This window comes from Alligator mississippiensis, chromosome 3 (genome assembly GCF_030867095.1).
Source record: "Alligator mississippiensis isolate rAllMis1 chromosome 3, rAllMis1, whole genome shotgun sequence".
Taxonomy (NCBI): Eukaryota; Metazoa; Chordata; order Crocodylia; family Alligatoridae; genus Alligator; species Alligator mississippiensis.
Window position 1 is genome coordinate 67,496,017 of NC_081826.1, and position 20,688 is coordinate 67,516,704.

Here is a 20,688-nt window from a genome sequence, read left to right on the forward strand (position 1 = left end):
GGCTGCTCACCTTCTCCCCAAACTGTGATGCCCAGTGCAGTAGTCTGGGAGCTGACCTTGCCTGTGAAGACCAAGGTAAAAAAGGCATTGAGCACTTCAGCCTTTTCCTCATCATCTGTCACTAGGTTGCCTCCCTCATTCAGTAAGGGGACCTTCCTCTTGTTGCTAACATATTTATAAAAACTCTTGTTGTTACACTTCATGTCCCTTGCTAGGTGCTCCATTTGTGCTTTAGCCTTTCTGATTTCATCACTGCTTGCCCAAGCAACACTCTTATACTCCTCCCTAGTTGTTTGTCCAAGCTTCCACTTTTTGTAAGCTTCCTTTTTGTGTTTGATCTCACTGAAGAGTTCTCTGCTAAGCCAAACTGATCACTCGCCACATTTGTTATTCTTCCTCCACATCAGGACCCCCTACGAGGCCACTCCAAAGGGGAAAGGAGTCCAGGAGAGCTGGTTGTATTTTAAAGAAACCTTACTGAGGGTTTTGAGCAAATCACTTAGGCCCCATGAACATGTTACACTTGAGGCATGATTAACCAGTTAATCGCACCTTTAAGTGTCACCCAGCCACATGTTCAATTCATTTAATGGTGAGATAAAAAGAGGAATAAGCTAAAAGTTATTCCACAACATATGTGTAATAACTTGGTAACTGCTTCCTATCATGCTATTAATTGAATGTGTGGCCAGGGAACCCCGTTAGGTGATTGGAGCTCCCAGCTGTAGGGGGGAGCCCAAGCACCCCTGCAGCTTGGAGACCACAGCTGCTGTGATTTCCCAGCTGTGGGAGCACTCTGTGCGCTCCTGTGGCTAGGAGACAACTGCTGCTATCTGCCAGCCATGAGGGCTCCACATTCACTACTGCAGCTGGGAGACTAGTGCTGCAATCTCCCAGCCACAGGGGCACACCAGCTCCCAGCCATAGGAGCTTCCTTCTTGCTAGTGCATGGAGAGCCTGGGACCAGGATTTAATGAAACTCTTTGCATTAAGTTTTTACTGGTTGAGGTATCATTGGCTGTTACAAAGGAAACAATATAATCTAAATGTGTGTCTTAATAGGTAAAGACTTTTCAATTTGTATTTGATAGTTCATCTGCTTATTTTTGATTGAAGCTATCATCGTTGTTACATCAGAACTGGATACTGAAAATGAGATATAACCAGAATTGTTTCATAACAGTTTTTTCTCCCCAAAATTTTCAATAAGGTGTCAGCAGCTGTGAAAGTGTTATAGTCAGATTTTTATTTTAGACTCTTAAATGAAACATATCCTTTTTACTTCAAGGATGACAAGCCTAAATGTTGAATCATTAATCAAAAGACTGTACAGCTATAGTTTAAGATGTGGGAAATGTGTCCCATTTCTTAGCAAGTACTTTATCAGACTCTCCGCTGTACCACAGCTGGAAAGCAATACAAAGAAATAGAAAGGGGTTTAGTTTCTTTCTTTTGTTTGATGTCCATCTTTTGAATCTTTTATTTAGGAAATGAAGTACAGTATGTTGAAAGTAATTCTTCGAGAAGCCAGGAGTACATTTATTTTTCAGAGGTCTACAGATCATTATTTAGCACTATTTAAGAGGCTGTTCATAGGCAGAGCAAGTGATCCAAAGGCAAATTTTCTTTCTGTCCCTCTGTGCCACATATTGGTTATTACTTTGAATACCTGAGGTTTATTTCTGAGGTTATTATCTGAAGTTTATTTCTGTACCCATGGTTAGTACTTAATGGGCAGTTTAGCATAACTTGTTACCAAACATAATTAATATTGTATAGAACGCTATGTTAATGCAATTGACATTGAATATCTCTACTCTAATTTATGCTGATACTGTTCCTTTGCTTCATGGCAGGGGTCATGTATATAGGTCTTGCTTATATGCAGCTAGGTATATTTAACACAAGCTGTTCTGCCTGTGTTAATTAGATGCACTGCTCTTGTAATAAAAACAAATTATAACAAAAGGATTAGGCTTTTAAATCCTTTGGAAGTCATTGTTTGGTCCCATTTGGACTAGTATTTGAGCCTGTATATACCCATCTGGAACAAAATTATCCCTTAGTTTATCACTACTAGCACTTCACAAAAACCAGTATCCAAAATTTGTTTTTTTTTAAACTGCACAAATTGCATTAGATAAAGTACATTTATACAGTCAAGCAGTCAAGTATCAGTGCGCATATGTTGAAAATATGATGTCCATATATGTATTCTCTCTAAGTGTATTTGTTGTTGGGGGTTTTTTTTTTTCTTCGCTTTTTTTTTTTTTTAAAAGAACTGGTGTGTTTGCCAAAATGAACCAAAGGTCACATGTGGTGTTGTGTCTCTTTGTTTATTGTTGATATGGCTTATCAGTCACTTAGGATTGAGACACACTGGTCTATAAAACGCTGTAGCCAGATCATGTCATATCAAAGGCAATGCTGTTTTCCTGGCACTAATGGTTATGATAGTGCTCAGGGTGAATTCTAAATCCATAGTTTTACTAGTTATTCTTATCTCTATTTTAACCAGATTCTGTATTGACTTATACCTTTGCAATACTTTATTCCAAAATGAATATGAAATGCTATCATTCTTCCCTGCTTGGATTTTACACCCACTCTACACTCATCTTGCAGAGGTATATATGGCTATTTGAGGTTTGCAATCTCACAAAATCCAGATCAAGGAAAAGGAGAAAGGTACTTGCTCCAAGAACAGTTTCAGAGGCTGATCAGGCTCCTGTTTATTTTAAAGGGAGCATTAAGTTAGACAATGACTGGAAATGGGAGAGGGGAAATGGATACAATATCTATCTCTGCATTTTAAGGGTTGTCCATTTTTTCTGTGTTTTTAAAAGCATAAAAAAGTTAACCACAAATCAGCTTAGCAATATGACAGATATATGGTATGACATACACAATTAGAGTAACAGAAATATAAGTCTACGAGGAACTTCAGGAGATTATCTAGTCCATTCCTCTCTCCCCTCGCCACCAAGGTAAAAATGGACTAGCAAATATGTCTAACATGGTCTTGAAACTTCCAGTGATTGTTCTGAAGAGTCTCAGAACATAGAGAGTGAAAGTGGTGAAAACAGTTTGAAGGCCTTGGAGTTTAGGCTCATCAGCTTTGCTCACTGACCATTATTCACCTGAAATACTCCAACTATACAGGGCCGAGGGCTTCATTACCTTATCTCTCCCCCATACAGACAGAACCTTTCAAGCACTGTTCTCCAGTGCACCTGCATTTAGCCTACTAGCACCTCACTGTTTTCTTCCCTATAGAAAAAAAAAATTAACTTAAGCTAGAACTCAAGAATTGCTGAAGTTTTAGAGGGTATAGGTTCAGTTTAGCACAGCTTAGTTGCTACTGACACAACCACTGACTAGTATAGAAGCAGGCTAGATCTTGTCAAGCACCACAAGTCTTTCACTACCTGCTCACTACCCTTTGTGCCCAAAAGGAAGAGACTAGTTTCCTAGGAATGCAGTGAGAGAGAATTCATAAAGAGGTTCAGCTTACTATAATACAAAGGTTCATGGGATGGATTTCTCTTCCAGAAATCTTAATGCCACAAATGACTTAATACACTTAAGGTTGTTGGTTGTAGACATGTTGGTCTAAGGACATAGGCAGGCAAGGTTCTTTGGGTAGGTGTGATATCTTTTATTAGACCAACTAAAACTAAGCTCGTGGTGCTTTATGAGTGCTCGTGGTGCTCGGACCAGGTGCCAGATGATTGGAAGATAGCCAATGTGGTCCCCATCTTTAAGAAAGGGAGGAGGGAGGACCTGGGCAACTATAGGCCTGTCAGTCTTACCTCAATCCTGGGGAAACTCTTTGAGAAGATCATCAAGGAGCACATCTGTGATAGGCCAGCATCGGGATGATGCTCAGGGGCAACCAGCACAGTTTCATTAGGGGCAGGTCATGTCAGACCAACCTGATTGCCTTTTACAATCAGGTCACAAAAGCATTGGATGCAGGTGTCGCCGTGGATATAGTCTTTCTGGACTTCAGCAAGGCCTTTGACACTGTCTGCCACCCCATCGTCATTAAAAAACTAGGCGACTGTGGCATCAATGCCTACAAGATGGATTGCTAATTGGCTGAAGGGTCATACTCAGAGGGTGGTGGTGGACGGGTCATATTCGACCTGGGGGGAACTGGGCAGCGGAGTCCCCCAGGGCTCGGTCCTTGGGCCCACACTGTTCAATTTCTTTATCAGCGATTTGGACGACGGGGTGAAAAGTAACCTGTTCAAATTTGCTGCTGATACCAAAATTTGGGGTGAGGTGGGCAAGCTAGTAGGGAGGGAAAGACTGCAGAAAGACCTGGATAGGTTGCAAGGGTGGGCTAAAAAAAACAGAATGCGTTTCAATACGGACAAGTGCAGGGTGCTGCACTTGGGCAGTAGTAACCGGCAACACACTTATAAGATGGGAAACTCCCTTCTTGAAAGCACGGAAGCAGAAAGGGATCTTGGAGTCATCATTGACTCCAAGACGAACATGGGCCGACAATGCGAGGTCACGGTCAGCAGGGCTAACCGGACCCTATCGTGCATCCACAGGTGCATCTCAGGTAGGGCCAAGGAGGTGATCCTCCCCCTCTATGCGACACTGGTCAGGCCACAGCTGGAGTACTGTGTCCAGTTCTGGGCACCCCACTTCAAAAGGGATGTGGACAACATTGAGAGGGTCCAGAGGAGGGCCACCTGCATGATCCGGGGACAGCAGGGCAGACCCTACAATGAAAGGCTACAGGACCTGAACCTGTCCAGCCTTCACAAGAGAAGGCTGAGGGGGGACCTTGTGACCATCTATAAAGTCACTAGGGGGGACCAGAAGGGTTTGGGGGAGACCTTGTTTCCCCTAGCGCCCCCCGGGATAACAAGGAATAACGGCCACTAGTTGTTGGAGAGTAGGTTTAGATTAAACATCCGTAGGAACTACTTCACAGTTAGGGCTGCTAGGATCTGGAACCAACTTCCAAGGGAAGTGGTACTGACTCCTACCTGGGGGGTCTTTAAGAAGTGGCTCAGTGCCTACCTGGCTGGGGTCACTTGAGCCCAGTTTCCCTCCTGCCCAGGCAGGGGGTCGGACTTGAAGATCTACAAGGTCCCTTCCGACCCTACTTCTATGATTCTATGAAATAGTTGGAAAAATTGTTCTCTGCAGATTTTCAGGCACAAATGCCCTTCAGGCATAGGGAAAGTCTGTTGGTGTTTATGTGCTTTCCTGGATAGGAAACGCATTGTTTTCCTAATTTCCACCTACTTACATTCTCATTGTTTGGCCTCCTATCATACTTTTAGCTTCTTTCATTTCTTGGAGATCTCAGAACAACTGTGGAGTTTCCCTATGCCTGAAGAAGGGTGTTAGTGCCTGAGAGCTTGCACAGATCTTTGTGCCAACTACTCAGTTGGTCTAATAAAAGATATCACATCTACTCAAAGAACCTTGTCTGCGTAATGCACTTAAGTGTTTCCTCACAGTGTGTATCTTCACTGAAGTCATGGTGCTTCTCAGCAGGATAAACTAGCTCATACTGAATTTCTTGCTACTAACTTGGTTATCTGTATGCTACACAGCAGTTACTTCAACTGTAGTGTATATGTGCCCATTGGGTGGCTGTTCTCACTCAAGCTAATGTGAGGCAAGTAACTAGATTATAGAATAACTCTCATTACCTCTACAGTGAAGATTTACTCTGAGACATGACAGGGAGAAAGGAAAAGAGAAATAATATAATGGAACAGCTAATTAAGGTAACATGCTTATGGTTAAGTTAATTTCTGCAGCTGCTAATCTTTGGTCATAAAGATATGTTTGTGACTGTTACTTTATCTGTAAAGTATTGTGGAGAGATACAAAAGGCTGTATGTGGGTTGTTAGAGAATGAAGGATAAAATACAATTTTATTAAACCACAACATCCTAATACATTGGTTCAATCTGGTTTCCATGTACTGAGCAAACCTATTTTGAAAATAGAGCCATAAATAAAAGTTGCTTATTTGTTTCCCTTAAAATAGGTTCTGATTCTGGCTCCAGATGATGGCTTTGCTAAAGTACATTATGGATTCATCCTCAAGGCAGAAAACAAAATAGCTGAGAGCATTCCATATTTGAAGGTACAGTAATATTTCCATATGTTATATTTTACATTATAAAATTCCCTATTTTATGAGTAGAAAAATATTAGAAGTAGGGGTGCACCAATAGAGATTTTTTGGGCCGCTACTGATGGCTGATTTTTAAGGAGCCATATCAGCCAATACTTATCCAATTCTGATATGCAGCCCCGCAGCACTGAGAGTGGCATCCAGCTGGTAAGTCTGTTGTGGGGGAAAGGACGGTGGGAGAGAAGGGGTGGGGGGCAGGTTGAGGCCCCCACGGTGAGGGAAGGAGTGGAGATGTAGCTGGAGTAGGGGCAGGGGCAGGCACTGCTCAGCCGGTGCGGGGCAGGGCACAGGATGAAGCTGACTCATCTGGGGGGCCGCGGGGAGGGAGACGGGGGGAGGGAGGGGGCAGCTTCTGCCACTGCACGCACCCCAGGAGGGCATGGGGGGCATGTACCCTGGGATTTGTACATGGGGCAGGGTGGGGTGGGCTGCCACTGGAGGCTGGGGCCAGGGCTGCACCAGGCTCTTCCTGGCAGAGGGGCTGGGCTGGGTCTATGCCCCTTCCTTCCCCCCTCACCCTTTCCCTCACAAAAGACTTACTGGACCCAGCTACTCTCCACACTCCCCCAAGCTGTGCCCCTGGCTGTGTGCATGCACGGGGCATTTATCAGCCTCATCAGACAAAAGAAGGCAGTTGTCGAGACTCTCAATTCTCTTCATATCAGTGCCAATCCGATATGGGACCGCTGTATTGGTGCACCTCTAGTTACAAGAAAGGAAAAAAAGTAAAGTAACACAGATCTATCCCTAAAATATAGTAATTATAAGTGATGATTATTATCCCAAAATACATTTAAAATTGCAGAGGTATACTCCCTGTAAACTGAAACAACCTTATACATCAAAGATTAAGATTTAAGCACAAAGTATATTTTCTTGATTACTAATATGATACTCGTGTGAGATGGGCAAATTTCATTGTCTGGTTGTTTTAAGGTGGCCAAATTTCGAGTTGTCCATTTGAATGCTCTTGAATGTTCATGAGAAAATATGATAATATTAACTCCAACTTGTCATTTCTACTAAAATTAGTAAGGGTGGAAATGGGAGAGTTTGAAGAAAATTACGGTTTTTTTAAGTTTTCTTTTTGTCTGAAATGAGTGGTATATTTTGTCAAACGTTAACAAAAAAGTATGCTGCATATATTTACATACTACTATACTTTATAGTGTTTACCTCTTGCATAGAATTAGACACTTATTTGTAATAATCAAATTGACTCTTAGTTTTTATTGGTCTTTATTTTATCCTTTCCCCAGGAAGGACTAGAATCTGGTGACCCTGGCACGGATGATGGACGCTTTTATTTTCATTTGGGTGATGCCTTACAGAGAGTTGGAAACAAAGAGGTATAAGTTCTACGAATTCTTGCAATAAAAGATCAGACCTCTACTGTGCTGTACACCCTGCCTTGAATCTAGGAAGCTGCTTAAGAAAGGGTTTGTCTTTGAGAATGTGAGTAATCCCATTATCTTAAAGCAGAATTTGGTGGTACAGTGTAGGCTGCAAGATGCCAGCTATAGAAACTGAAAATGAGAGCAAGGACTGCTGATGGTTTGTGACTACCAGGAACAAAAACTGGCTGTTATAAGCCAAGAATAGAGAGAACAACCAGGGAGGCCTAGGCAGATTCAGTGAATGAGATTTTGGTTAACAGTGAAATATATCTCTTACTGCTACCCTTCAAGGTGGAATTAACCTACAGCACTTTTCCCCTGGGGCCAAAAATAGATTGTGTGTGTGTTTGCTATACTGAAGCTGTGAGAAAACAGCTTCTGGGAGTTTGGGAGCTCAATGAAAAAATGACATCCATAGTACAAGGCTTTGTGAAGTCTGAATTTGTGCTGGGGTTTGCTGTATACCTTTGTTTTAGATCAGGAGGCAAAAGAGAAAAGGCGAACCTCAGTATTTGTTTGCAAGGACCCCTTTCTTCATACCCTAACAGAAACAAAACTAGATCATTATGGCTTTTAGTTTATGAAATGTAGCAAATTGAAATTTACATATGTGGGTTAGTTCTGCTTCTTTAAAAGCCTCGCTATTTGAAAATAGAGGTTGACTATTTCTATTGACACAAAATGTAGGCCTCTGGCACATGTTACATTTAAGATGTGATTAGTCAGTTAATCAGGTCTTAAGTTGTTACCCAGCCATATATTAATACAATGAATGGCATGATAAAACAAGGAGTAAGCCATAAAAATGGGTAATAACTTTGTGGCTGGCTCTTATCACACCATTAATTGAACATGTGGCCAAGCTGGGGCTCCTAGCCATGGAGTGTACCTCTGTAGCTAGGAGCCCTGGCAGATTCCTAGCTGCGGGAGTGCAGCCTAGGAACCTGCATCAGTTGATAGGGCTTCTAGCTGCAGAAGCACACGGTGTGCTCCCGTAGCTGGGAGCCCAGATCAGCTGATGGGTCTCCCAGCTCAGGAGCTTTCTACTTGCTGGTGCAGGAGGAGTTTAGGATTGTGATTGGCAGGAGGAGCTTAGGATCAGGATTGGCAATAAGGTGTGATAGAATCCATTGCTGGATTGCACAATTGCACTTCTTACCATGCACAGGTGACCTAGCAGGAAGTGCGATCGTGGGCATCCTGCATCAGATCCCATCGTGCCTTTGCTTGCATATCTGCCAGGGGCTTAACAGAAGGTTCCCTGATAAGGAGTAGGAACAGCAGAAAACAAGAAAGCATTATACATATGTATACGTAAATCATTTATATTATTTATCAGTGATCAGGAAATAAAAAGTACTGACATTCAAGCATTGTAAGAATACAAACTTCTGGAATACCTCAATACCAGTCAGTGAAATAAATGAATCTACTCATAGTACTACTGCAGTCAACGTAGTACTGGTCTGAATAAGACTTTGGCTATGATCCCATTTAGAACCAGATAAGCAGATGTGATCATTGGATTTTGTTATAAAATAACAAATGTTTTAGAACTGTCATAACTCCTCATAGGACAAATGTCCTGAAGGGAAAATATGCATGCCCAACTGACTATGTAATAGCACTTGGATTTTTAAACTAGGATTATCTGATATGGAAGTAAACATAACAGAACCAACATTCACATGCTTTTTTGCTCAAAGAGAATGATGTTCCCTGTGATAACCTGGCTTGTAAGGATCAGACTACAGCATCAAATATTATGTTGTAACCAGGTGTGGTGCTATAGAGAGGCTTGGGGGGGGGCCATAGCCACCCCAAAACTTTCCTTAGCAACTCCATAGCCACCCCTCCCAGTGCCACTCCTTCATTGCCACCCACCCTATGCAGCTGAACCTGCCCTGCTCCCACCTGCAAAGACACAGCACTCCTGGCCCAGCTGAATAAGCCCCACCTCAGCCCCACCACTGAGAAGAGGCTGGTGCTGCCCCTAGTTACAACTAACAGTACCACATGATCAGTAATGATCATGTGAAATAGCCATAATTATGAGTAGACTTTCTTCTATTAGGTCCATATTAGGAGTTATGAATTTGATATTGGTAAATTTTAAGGAAATGTATAGAAAGAGGATTTTTTTGTTTCAAATGATTCTCTAAGGTGGTGCACTGAATTAAAAAGGAATTTGTTAATTAAAGGACTATATAAATAAAGTTATGTACAGGAGGTGCTTAATAGACTGTTAGGTCCCTAGCACACATTACATGTCTGCTTTGATTATGGTGTTGGAAGTGTGATTGTTGGGATAGGGAACCAGGTCCCCTGGTGCCACTAAATTATTATGTGCCAGTGGCCCTTGCTAGTAAAAATAATGGCCTATTGCTGCAGCTCTGTTGGGTGGTAGAGTAATAGAGCTTCATGTAGTCTTTCCCACATTGAGATAAATTTGTAACAAAAATATTTGAATAGGATCATCAGACCTGGAAGGGACTGATTCCTGTCCTCTGTTACTTCAGGCAACCATATTATATCATTTCCATTCATAAATCATGGCTAGCAATAATATACACCCTGACAGTTGCAACCAGCTCATAAGTAGCCCTAGAAATTATTCTCCTCAGTAAGTAGTTGAAACAAGCAATTCATATTGGCACCTGAGTTAGCTGTAGATGTATTACAGACAAATACAGGCAGTGAACACATAAAGTCTGCAAGTTGCTATTGGTGTTGTAATCTACAGACTGAACAACATACGTTATAAATCATGCTTCCATTGCAGAGGCTTAACCAAGACAAGCTCAGACCGTAAGATATACTGTAAATTACCAAGGTAAAACATATAAATTTTTTATGACCCATTCCTAAAGATACAATTTAAGAAATCTCCTCTGAGATATTATGATATTTTATAGTAATCCAAAAAACCCCTCTGAGAATCTGTCCCTGCTATACTATTTATCAGCAGTGCTTCAAACTAAGAATATATTATAGCAATAACCTCCTTCTTAGATCATCAGAGCTGTGCTCACCAGCATATCTTCCAGTATTTTAGAAGAGAGAGGAAAGCACAGGCACAGCTCCAAGGAAATAGTTGTCTTGGGTACAGCATTTGGTGATTATTTAAAATTTATCTTTGAAATCTAGGCCATCCACAGAACTGAAAAAGTAATTTCTTATGTTAGCTTTGTACTACACTAAGTGATTAGTTAAGATGACACTTCAACATTTTTAAGGAAGAATTTCATTAGGTAAAGAAATGCGGTTGTTTACTTCCTTTAGCTAAGTGCCTGTGAAGGCTAATTAAATCAAAGCGCACACAATTCCTGCAGCTGTTTCCTACACCCAACCCCCCCCCCCCCCCAAAACCTTTCCTTGGTGGCAGACAAGGAAACATTCTGGGAGACATTTTGTGGTCCATTGTGTGTAGTAGTGAATTAACCTATCTGCTTAAGTTATATTTAAGTTATTTGAGGCACATGGTACTTAAATGGATGAGTGCTTCAGTCTCTAGTTAGAGAACCAGTGTCATTCTTAGTTTACAGATAGAGAACTGAAATCTCACAGTTTGAGTGCCTTCGCCAAGGTTGCATATGTCTGTGGCAGAGCAGAGAACTGAATCTCACTCCTAGGTTAGTGCCAAGACCACTGGATAATGCTTCCTTTTAGTTTTTTCACTTACATTGATGAATAAAGACTGGAAGGTCTCACTATCTTGGTTAGCTTTTTTTTTTTTTCCTAACCTTTTTTACAGCTTTTCTCTCTTCCGTCCCCCCCTCCTCTTAAAGTACCTTTTTATCTGAAAGACTATAACCATATCCAAGTAGGAAGCATATTATTTTGCAAAGCATGAATGGCATCCAGTTGTATTGAAGAAGTGTCCTTCCTTCTTTTTCTTTAAGTTGATAAATTGTTCCTTTCTGTTGAAGCTTGTTTGTTAACAATTGCAACTTTTTTAGGCATACAAATGGTATGAGCTTGGATACCAGAGAGGTCACTTTGCATCTGTTTGGCAGCGCTCCCTCTACAATGTGAAGGGACTGAAAGCTCAGCCTTGGTGGACAGCAAAGGAAACTGGTTATGCTGAATTGGTGAAAGTGAGTGAATTTTTCTCTTTTTAAAAAAAAAAATAGTTTGCATTTTATTTTTTATATAAAATTAGTCTAAGAAATGTAGGTATTTAGATCTGCTGTCCCAGATCTCCAGTGTCATTTTTGAGGTTTCCACAAGATGTTTAATTAACATGCTACAAAGTTAACTGAGGGGGTTATAAAAAGGATGCTCTCTGGACATTGAATGGGGGGAGTGGACACTACACCCTTGCTAGTGGTCATGCTTTTCCATCACTGTATTTAGGGTTGGGACATGTTCTGCCTAAACTCCCACTGGAATAGTGCAGTATTTGAAAAGTATTCCTAATCCCATAGAGCAGGGGTGGGCAAAATATGGCCCGCAGGCTGGATCCGGCCCATGAGGCCATTCTATCTGACCCACAGAGCCCCTAAAAAATTTAGAAAATTAATATTCATCTGCCCTTGGTTCCTGTTAAAAAAAAATGACCGGAACCAAGTACAGTAGGACCCAGGGGAAGCCCGGCGGGATCCCACAATAGCAGGGCCTGCTCGGCCCCGCCCCCCCAGCTGGAAGCCCCAGCAGGAGCTTCTGGCCTGAGACCACGTGGCTGTCTCGCACCAGAACCACAGGTAAGGGGCAAGCGGGGGGAGGGCAGGGGAGGACCCCAGGGAAAAGTGGCCCGGGGAAAAGCTGAGCGGGGGGGGGGGAAGCAGTGCCTCGCCCGCCCCATGGCCAGTGCCCCACACTGCAGCCACTCGCAATCTGCCTGGGGGCTGCTTGTGCCTGCTCCGGACAGCCCCGCAGGCTGCAAGTGGCTGTAGCAGGGAGTGCCAGCCAAGAGGCAGAGGAGGGGCCACTTTTTCCCGCACTCAGCTTTTCCCCGGGTTCCTTCCCGGCGTGGACAAAAGCAGACCCTCCCCCGCCCCGTGGCCGGCACCCTGCGCTGCAGCCACTCACAGACCGTGCAGGGCTGTCCAGAGCAGGCACAGGCAGCCCCAGGTGGGCTGCAAGTGGCTTCAGTGTGGGGCGCTGGGCACAGGGCGGGGAGGGGCTGCTTTTCCCCCCCATCACACTCAGCACCACCTTGTAACCCAGCCCCGCTGCCAGCGTGGCTCCGTGCCGGCTCCAGGCTCGCCTGTCGGGGCTACACATGGCGACAGCAGGTGCAGCCCCCCTGCTTGCCATGCCAGGCAGTGTTTGCCACTGTCGCCTCTGGGCCACTCAGTGCATGAGCTCTGGGTGGGCAGCAGCAGCCAACACTGCCTGCCGCATGGGCTGTGAGTGCCTGCAGCAGGGAGCGCCAGCCATAGGGTAGGCGAGGGGCTGCTTTTCCCTGCACTCAGCACCAGGTTCTTCCCTGCCAGTGAGCGGGGGGTCGGGGCTGTGCGCTGCCCCCCGCCTGTACCGCAGGTCTGGGGAGTACTGGGAGTGAGTGGGCAGGGAGCCAGCCAGCAGGAGCACGGGGCCTGCACCGGTGCCCCAGGGCCAGTGCCGGCGGGACCCAGAGCAGGGCAGCTGGAGCGCAGGGTCCCGGCCGGCAGGGGCTCTATGGAGCCGAGCCAGCTCCCCCCTTTCCCTGCTGGTGAACCCCAGCTTGGCTCCACAGACCCCTGCCAGCCTGTGCTCCACTTTGGGCCCCACCAGTGCTGGCCCTGGGACATTGGTCCAAAGATGGTGACTAGGGAGCAGGGCACCTGTCAAGGGGCGGGGCTACCCATGTAGCCCTCAACAGTCTGCCAAAACAGGGTAAGCGGCCCTCCGCCCAAAACAATTGCCTGCCCCTGCCATAGAGCATAATATAAACTGCCCTAATTATGGGAATCCCTAGAATTACAGAAGTAAAAATGTAATAAGTGACCGAAACGAGTAGGAATAATGAAGGGAACATAACAAAACATAACAAGAAAATGGCATCAGCAGTGCCCAGAAAATACCCATAATAAAACATAGGCATAACTATGCCTAAATCATCCCCTACCAGTGGCTGTCCAACCTCATCTTGAACACTTCCAGTGATTTCCCTAATCAGTCTATTCCATTACCTCACTATTCTAACAGATTTTCCAGATATCTTGTCTAAACTTACTTTGATACACCTTTAAGCCATTGATCTGCATCCTCCTCTCTGCATCAGGGGAGAAAAGGTGCTTTCCCTCTTCTTTATGGCAGCCCTTCAAATATTTGAAGACTGCTATCATGTATCCTCTGAAGTTAAGCTGAACATGCCAAACTTCATGTAATCACATCTTGTGATTTTTTTTCAGTATTTGAAAACATTGTTAAGCTAAATATTTTTCATGATTATTGGTTTTTTTAAGATGTTTATTTTACTTTTTATCTTTTACTTTATATACATTTTTTAAACCCTTCCAATAATCTGCCTGCCAAAATTGTCTGCAGGCAGATTATTGATAGATCATCTTTAATATGTGTTTCCTTATAGTTGCAGACTATTATAGTTAACCCTTACTGATTAAATTTCTCTGTTTAAGTTTTATTTGATATATTTAACAGGAAAGGAACAGTAAAAGATCACTAAAGGCTAAAAGTAAGATTTAGGCATATAGAAAAAGCTATGGAGAGCGGCTAATTATTTGGCCAGATAATCTTGAAACGTGCTTTTAGTATTTGTGAACTGATCTTAACAGTGTTTTGTTTGAGGAATTATTAGCAAAATAATTGGAAAAAAAAAGAGGTGAATCAACTTTAATGTACAAGACCAGTAGTATAGCTACTGGCGTGTGTGAGCAGGGGCATCATCACCCCAGGTGCCAGTTTAGAGGGGCACTTGTACAGCAGCTGCTACAGTAGCAACCACTGCTGTGTGGGGAGCCTGTGTGTTGGCAGCAGCAGCAGCTGCCAGTGTGAGGCAATGCCGCACCATTACAGCAGTCTCCAGGGTCTTTTGAGTCACTGGAAAGACTGTCTCCCACTCAGCACACTCCCTAGCTATGCTTCTATATGACACTGTAAGATGATAACCGGTTATCTCATCAAATATTGCTCACAAATGTACCAATGTTTCATTCGTAGGCTGTGTTTCTGGTTACAGAGCATTGTGTCTCAATATTATTGGTGATGATTTGTTTGTGTATTTTATTTTAAATTGGGAATGGTTTACATTCTTTAATCAAACCTTCGTAGTTGAAATTTGTGAATCCAAAATATAAGTTAAAGGCATCTCAAAAGCATACATGTGTTGTTGTTTTCCCATTATTTGCATGTGTGAAAAAGCTAAACCTGATTCTAATAATGTCCTGTGCTGTAAGCAAAGTTTGCAGTAGCCTTCTCAGGAGAGCAGTAAAATACGAAAAGCATCTGTTTATAAATTTCAAAGATTTATAATGTGGCTTCCATTCACATTTTTTCTTAAAAGTAGGAAATCTGTTGTTTCCCTCCCCACACAGTGAAAAGTACTCCATACCCATTCTTCCCTGTTTTGAAAGCTACCAAATTGAATTGTAGAATATTATACTTTTCAGAGACTCATGGAAGTGGGGAATCGGGCCCATTCTCTCAGATCTTTTCTACATGTTTTGGAACATGAGCTAGTGGTCTCTGTAGATGAGCACAAACCATGTTCAGTGTTATGGCAACATAACAGTAATGAAAGCTTACTCACTGTGAATATATTCATGGTTAGCTGACACAATGCTAAATACTCTGCAATTACATGGCTAATTCAGATATCCAAAAATATTAAAGAAATGATTTAAGCTGTATCTTGAAAACATACAACATAAAGGGATGCTGATATTTGGATAAACCCTGTTCTGTGCTTGTAAGCCAATAGGTTAACACCCTGGAGCTAGATTTTTAAAGCCCTATAGCTGCTGCCTGTACTATGTTTAAGCCTAGGGATTCATTGAAGGAACAGAGACAAACCTGTTCGGTAGCAAGCATCTGATTCCTTAAAGTGCAACCAATATATAAGGGCAGCATGAAAAAGGTGTATTCAGTCACTGGTACGTAGGTGTGCTATGTACATGGAATCTGTGTATCTATTTAAGGCATCATTTAATATATTTGAGAGCCTTAGTTTCTAAGATTCAGGAAATGTTTCCTATGTTAAGATTTCAGTTACAGGAAAACATACCTTTTGTGTTTGAACCTAAAGCAAACTAAGTCACACATGGAGCTGACTTATTTCTTGGGTACAGTTAGCTACTCTTCTGGCAGCCTTATCGATTCATTGCACCATTCTGTAGTATTTTGTTTAATCCCAATACATTACTTAACAATATTACTCATTAAAATATATACAAGCATTAAGATATTTCTTGTATCCCGGTAACATCTTCACCAGTCTGAATGAGTAAATAAGGAACTGCCCAAGTAACTTTCCACGTAATGTGGCTTTGACATTTTGAAAATATTCTGATCATGCTTTGTCAAAAAATGTACTGCAGTGAGTAAAAATTATTGATTAAAGCGACACTTGTATTGTCAGGAGTTTTTTTTTCTGACAATGCAGAATTTATTAATTAAGAAATTTAGTCATGGTTCATTCAGCTTATGGTTCAAATACCACACATTTTTATCTGGAAGAGAATAAAATTAGTGTCACTCCAAACACCCATACTTCATAAATAGTCTTAAAAAGACTTGTGTGTGAAGAAGGTGCAACATTACCTGCAGTGCTGACACCTGGGAAGAAATGCTCCACCCTGGGTTGCATAGGCATGTGATTTGGATCTGAGGGATTTTTTTACAGGTCTCCATAATAGTGCCTCCTGCCATGCCAGGCCTTGAACCTCTGGCATAGCTGGACACAGCACGTAGTGACATGGCTGAGAGCCCAGGGTACAGAGGCAGTAGTGACTTCTGGTTGCCTTCAAGCCACTGCTGTGATTATGGTTGTGTGGCTGCCAGTAGCAGCCAGTACTTTTTCACACCCCCCAAGTTGGTGCCTGCGGCAGTTGTCCTAGGTACCCTGCCATAGTTACACCAGTGACAGAACATGTGATTTTTTTTTTTTAAGATCTGGGATAAAATCCATGTTTAAACTAAAGTTTGCTCGTGGCCCTAGGAAAAAATCACTAAAGGCCCCAGTTAACATCAAAATTAAATTACCATATCTCATGGTGTATAGGTCGATGCGGTATATAAATTGACCCCGTTTTTCTGATCCAAAAAGTTAGGAATTTCATAGCTCTGGTATATAAATAGACCAAACTGTTTGGATCAGAAATATGGGGTCAACTTACACTGGCCCCTGCGCGCTCTTGCTGTGGGCCAGGCACCTAGGGGGTGCCTGGCCCGCAGCACTGTTTGCAGGGGACAGGGCCAGGCTTGGCACTCAACTGGCGCAGCCCCAACCCCTGCGAGCAGAGCTGCCTGGGCCACTCCAGTCAAGCACCAAGCCTGGCACTGTCTGCTGCCAGGAGTGCTACTGAGCCCAGCCCCGTTCCCCGGGAGCAGCACCAGGCTCAGCACTCGGCTGACCCAGCTGGGTTCAGCACTCAGCAGCACCACTCTCAGCAGACAGGGCCAGGCTTGGCGCTTGGCTGGCATGCCCCCATCTCCTGCAAGTGGGGCAAATCCTGGCTGGGTTCTGGGGCCAGGGAAGGAGGTTAAACACCCTTTCTGCTGCTCAAACTTACTGCTGGCTGCAACTCTGGACTACAAATTTGTGGACTACAGCCCTGCTGACTTGAAAACAACTAGTTTCTCTAAACAATCCCTAACTTGTTCTGTCACTATTCTAAACTATTTGACTCCTTCCCTATCTTTGCTGCCAACTGTGCTCATCATCTGGTAGCTGCCTCTGTTTATGAAGACTGAAAATAAGTGTTCTCTGCATTATCCATAACTGGATTATCTTCTGCATTCCATAAGGGACTTCTTTGGTCTTCTTCTTACTCTTGACATATTTGTAGATTTGTTTTTATATTTCTTTGTATGTCCCATGCCAGCTGCTTCTCAGATCATGCCTTGGCCTTCCTAATTTTCACCCTGCATACCTATGTGATACTCTTAGGCCTTTCCCTAGTAATATGACTAAGTTTCCATGTTTTGTGTGAATTTTTGTTTCTTGAGCTTTTTGTGCTGTATGAAAGAAGACATATTTCCTGGGATTTACGTGCTGGCTGTCGTTTAACTAAAGAAACTAGAGTGGAAAATGAAGCCATTGAACTGAAATGAAGGACTGATGCATTCAGAGATTTTGTGTCTAGAAGGGACAGTTAGTCATCTAGTCTGTCCTCCTGCAAAACATACACCAATACATTTCACTGAGTTCTGCACTGAGCACAGACAAAGGCACCAAAATCAGTGAGGGTCCACATTGATGATTAAAATGTATTTAAAACTTCCTACAGAAACTGTTTGCCACATACAAATTACAAATTTAGCAAATGATGAAAATAGTTGTGAAATGGAAATCATTTTGTTATTAGGTTCCTTTTTTGCTATGCTTTTGTTCATGCACACTGCTGTAACATTAAAATTGTAGGTTACAGATAGAAATAAGCTGTTTCAACTTTCAATTACAAAAAAAAATGCTATGGGAGCAAATAGCAGTGGTTTGAATTCCTCATGCCCATCCTGTGAGGGAGGTAGGGTGTTAGTTTTGATTTTAGGTTCATACTACAGTACATACAAAAGGAGAGACACTTCTTTGAGACAGCTTGCTCACCATTTTCAGCTCATGTATAAAACCTGAAATTTCAAGTCAGATTTTATCTCCTTTTTCATATATGTCCACACTCACAAGTGACATTTTACAGACCTTTCTGAAGATTTAAATCATAATTGTCAAGCTAAGTGGCTTGTTTATCTTATTTCTTTGAACTGTGAAATTCAGTTGGCACTTTGAGTTTCATGTTATTCTAGCAGGTTTTATTGTCTCAAGAGTACTGCTATGTACTAGTGTTCTGTATTTGAGAAGATCAATATTCTTGTTAACTTGCAATATAAAATAATCTATTGAACAGCTCTTGGGCAAATCAAAAAGCAAATTAAAGTGAGGCCAGTCTGCAAGGTGGTGGGGGATTATTGAAATTTTATGATACCTATGTAATTGAATCTGAAAAATAATGTGGGGTTTGCTTTTATAGCCTCAGTATTTCTTGATGGAACTTGAAAATAGCAAAATTTGATAATGATCAATATTGTATTATTATTTTTAAATTTTAAAAAGACAAATTTAAAAGGTACTAAAAGCAAATACAGCCAGTTTTAAGTACGATAATGATGGCTGTCATGGTAGTCCCTAGAAAGAAACTGGAAGCTTATTCGTGATGAAGGACTTGCTGTGATGGATAAAAGAAAGAGCCTCTTCTTGCCTGAAGATGAGAACCTACGGGAGAAGGGAGATTGGAGCCAGTTCACCCTGTGGCAGCAAGGTACTTAACATGTTCATTAGTCTTTCTTCTCTCCCCTAACTCTACTTTTTTTACTACTCAGTGCAGTACAATAAGGAATAGTAATATAGCTTTGCAAGACCAAATGATGGTATCATTTCTGGATCTGTCATTTGAATCTTCAGAAAGAGGAAACTAATAAAACTGTATTTTTTGTCTTGGGAACAATGAGCATGAATTCTTTATGCTAAATCACATTCCCACAAGCACCCCTAAAATTCTGCACACCAATATACTGTTACATCTCTTGACTAGGCTGCCAAGATTTTCTTCTAGCAAAGTCGGTAATGCTGCATGAGTACAAACCGGCCTGAGGGAATGCTAGTAGGTGGCAAAAGGTGTATCTCTAATTCTTTGTCTCCAACCAGATTCAATTCTGTCATTCAGAAATAATATGAGCTGCAGAATATAAGTTGTAATAAGCTAGCTGCTCTTTCCCTGAACTGTTCAGTGGGAGCTAAGTGTTGGAATAACCTTAAGTTAATATAAGGATTTTCACAGTAGAGAAAACTGTAAGATAAAATATTAAATATTAAAATCTAGGTATATTAAATATTCCTTGATGTAAGTTACTTGTGGTTGTCAGAAGTGGATCCAGGATTTTGTAAAGGGGTGTGTGGGAGAAGCAAACAGTTCTCTAAGGGTGGCTGTATCCTGTGCTCCCAGCTTCTCCCCCAACTGGGGTGGGCAGACTATGCCATGGGAGCAGCAGTTGGTGACTTCTTTTTTTAAGTCCCCAAAGCTGGTAAAAATTCCCGTCCTTCCCCTTCCCACTCAGAGACACATCCCTGTCTGCTGCTAATGCTACGTAGTCGGAAAGGGGGGTTTGGCTGCGTCACTGCACCCCCTCTGGCTCTGCCCTGGTGGTAATATTCAGCTCTTTTTCCTGTAGATGCTTGTTAATCATTATACCTTTGGAATCATACCTAAGAAGTGTGTTTCCTTTTCTCTACAAACAGTTTTAAAGCAGGGACTGCTATAATTTAATCTGATGTTGCAAGTCTTATGTTGTCTCTGTACCACAGTTTCATTATCTGTAAAATGGGAATAATTACTTACCCATCTTTTGTAGACAGCTTTGTGAAATCCCTGGATGAAATGTGTTTATATGAGTTGAAAGTGTAAGAATGACTGTTATTTAGTGTTGCACTTACCAATGCTCCAAAAATTTTTTTTCATAGGAAGAAAAAATGAAAATGCTTGTAAAGGCGTTCCTAAAACTTGTGCTTTATTGGAAAAATACCCAGAGTCTACGGGCTGCAGAAGAGGACAGGTATTTATTGGATTGCTTCATTACTTTAAATTCAAACTTATGGGGTAAGGTAATGCTTAAAAATGCATGTAGGGGACCCTTGCATAAGTGTAATTAACTCAGTGAACCAGGTGCTTTAAAGCTGATTCTGGAAATTATAAATTACACTCACTCACATAAGTTTGGTGATTTGAGCCAGAATGAGGATTCACCTCAAAGATGGGTAGTAGTACCATTGCTATTTGTCCTTCTTTAAGAGTTCTGCCAATGAAAGGCAGCTTTAAAACTCCCAGAGACTGCCAACAATGAATCCTGGTAAGGTGGGTCTTTGGTGCCTGATCTCCATAAAAGAGAAGCATCCTCCATTCCCTCAAGCAATAGCTGTATGTCCTGCAGGCCTATGTGTCTAGACTTTCTGGGTGA

At 42.3% G+C, this 20,688-nt stretch overlaps 1 protein-coding gene across 6 annotated transcripts in view; it reads left to right on the top strand.

Moving 5' to 3' along the window:
* ASPH (aspartate beta-hydroxylase) overlaps positions 1 to 20,688 on the top strand; it is a 201,499-nt gene that overhangs the window by 163,044 nt on the left and 17,767 nt on the right. For all 6 annotated transcript variants that reach the window (XM_059724050.1, XM_059724053.1, XM_059724049.1 and 3 more), the window contains 5 exons: positions 6,029 to 6,127; positions 7,438 to 7,527; positions 11,535 to 11,672; positions 18,860 to 18,995; positions 20,195 to 20,286. In XM_059724050.1, the coding sequence (XP_059580033.1) occupies positions 6,029 to 6,127; positions 7,438 to 7,527; positions 11,535 to 11,672; positions 18,860 to 18,995; positions 20,195 to 20,286 (555 nt within the window). The remainder of the gene's footprint in view (positions 1 to 6,028; positions 6,128 to 7,437; positions 7,528 to 11,534; positions 11,673 to 18,859; positions 18,996 to 20,194; positions 20,287 to 20,688) is intronic.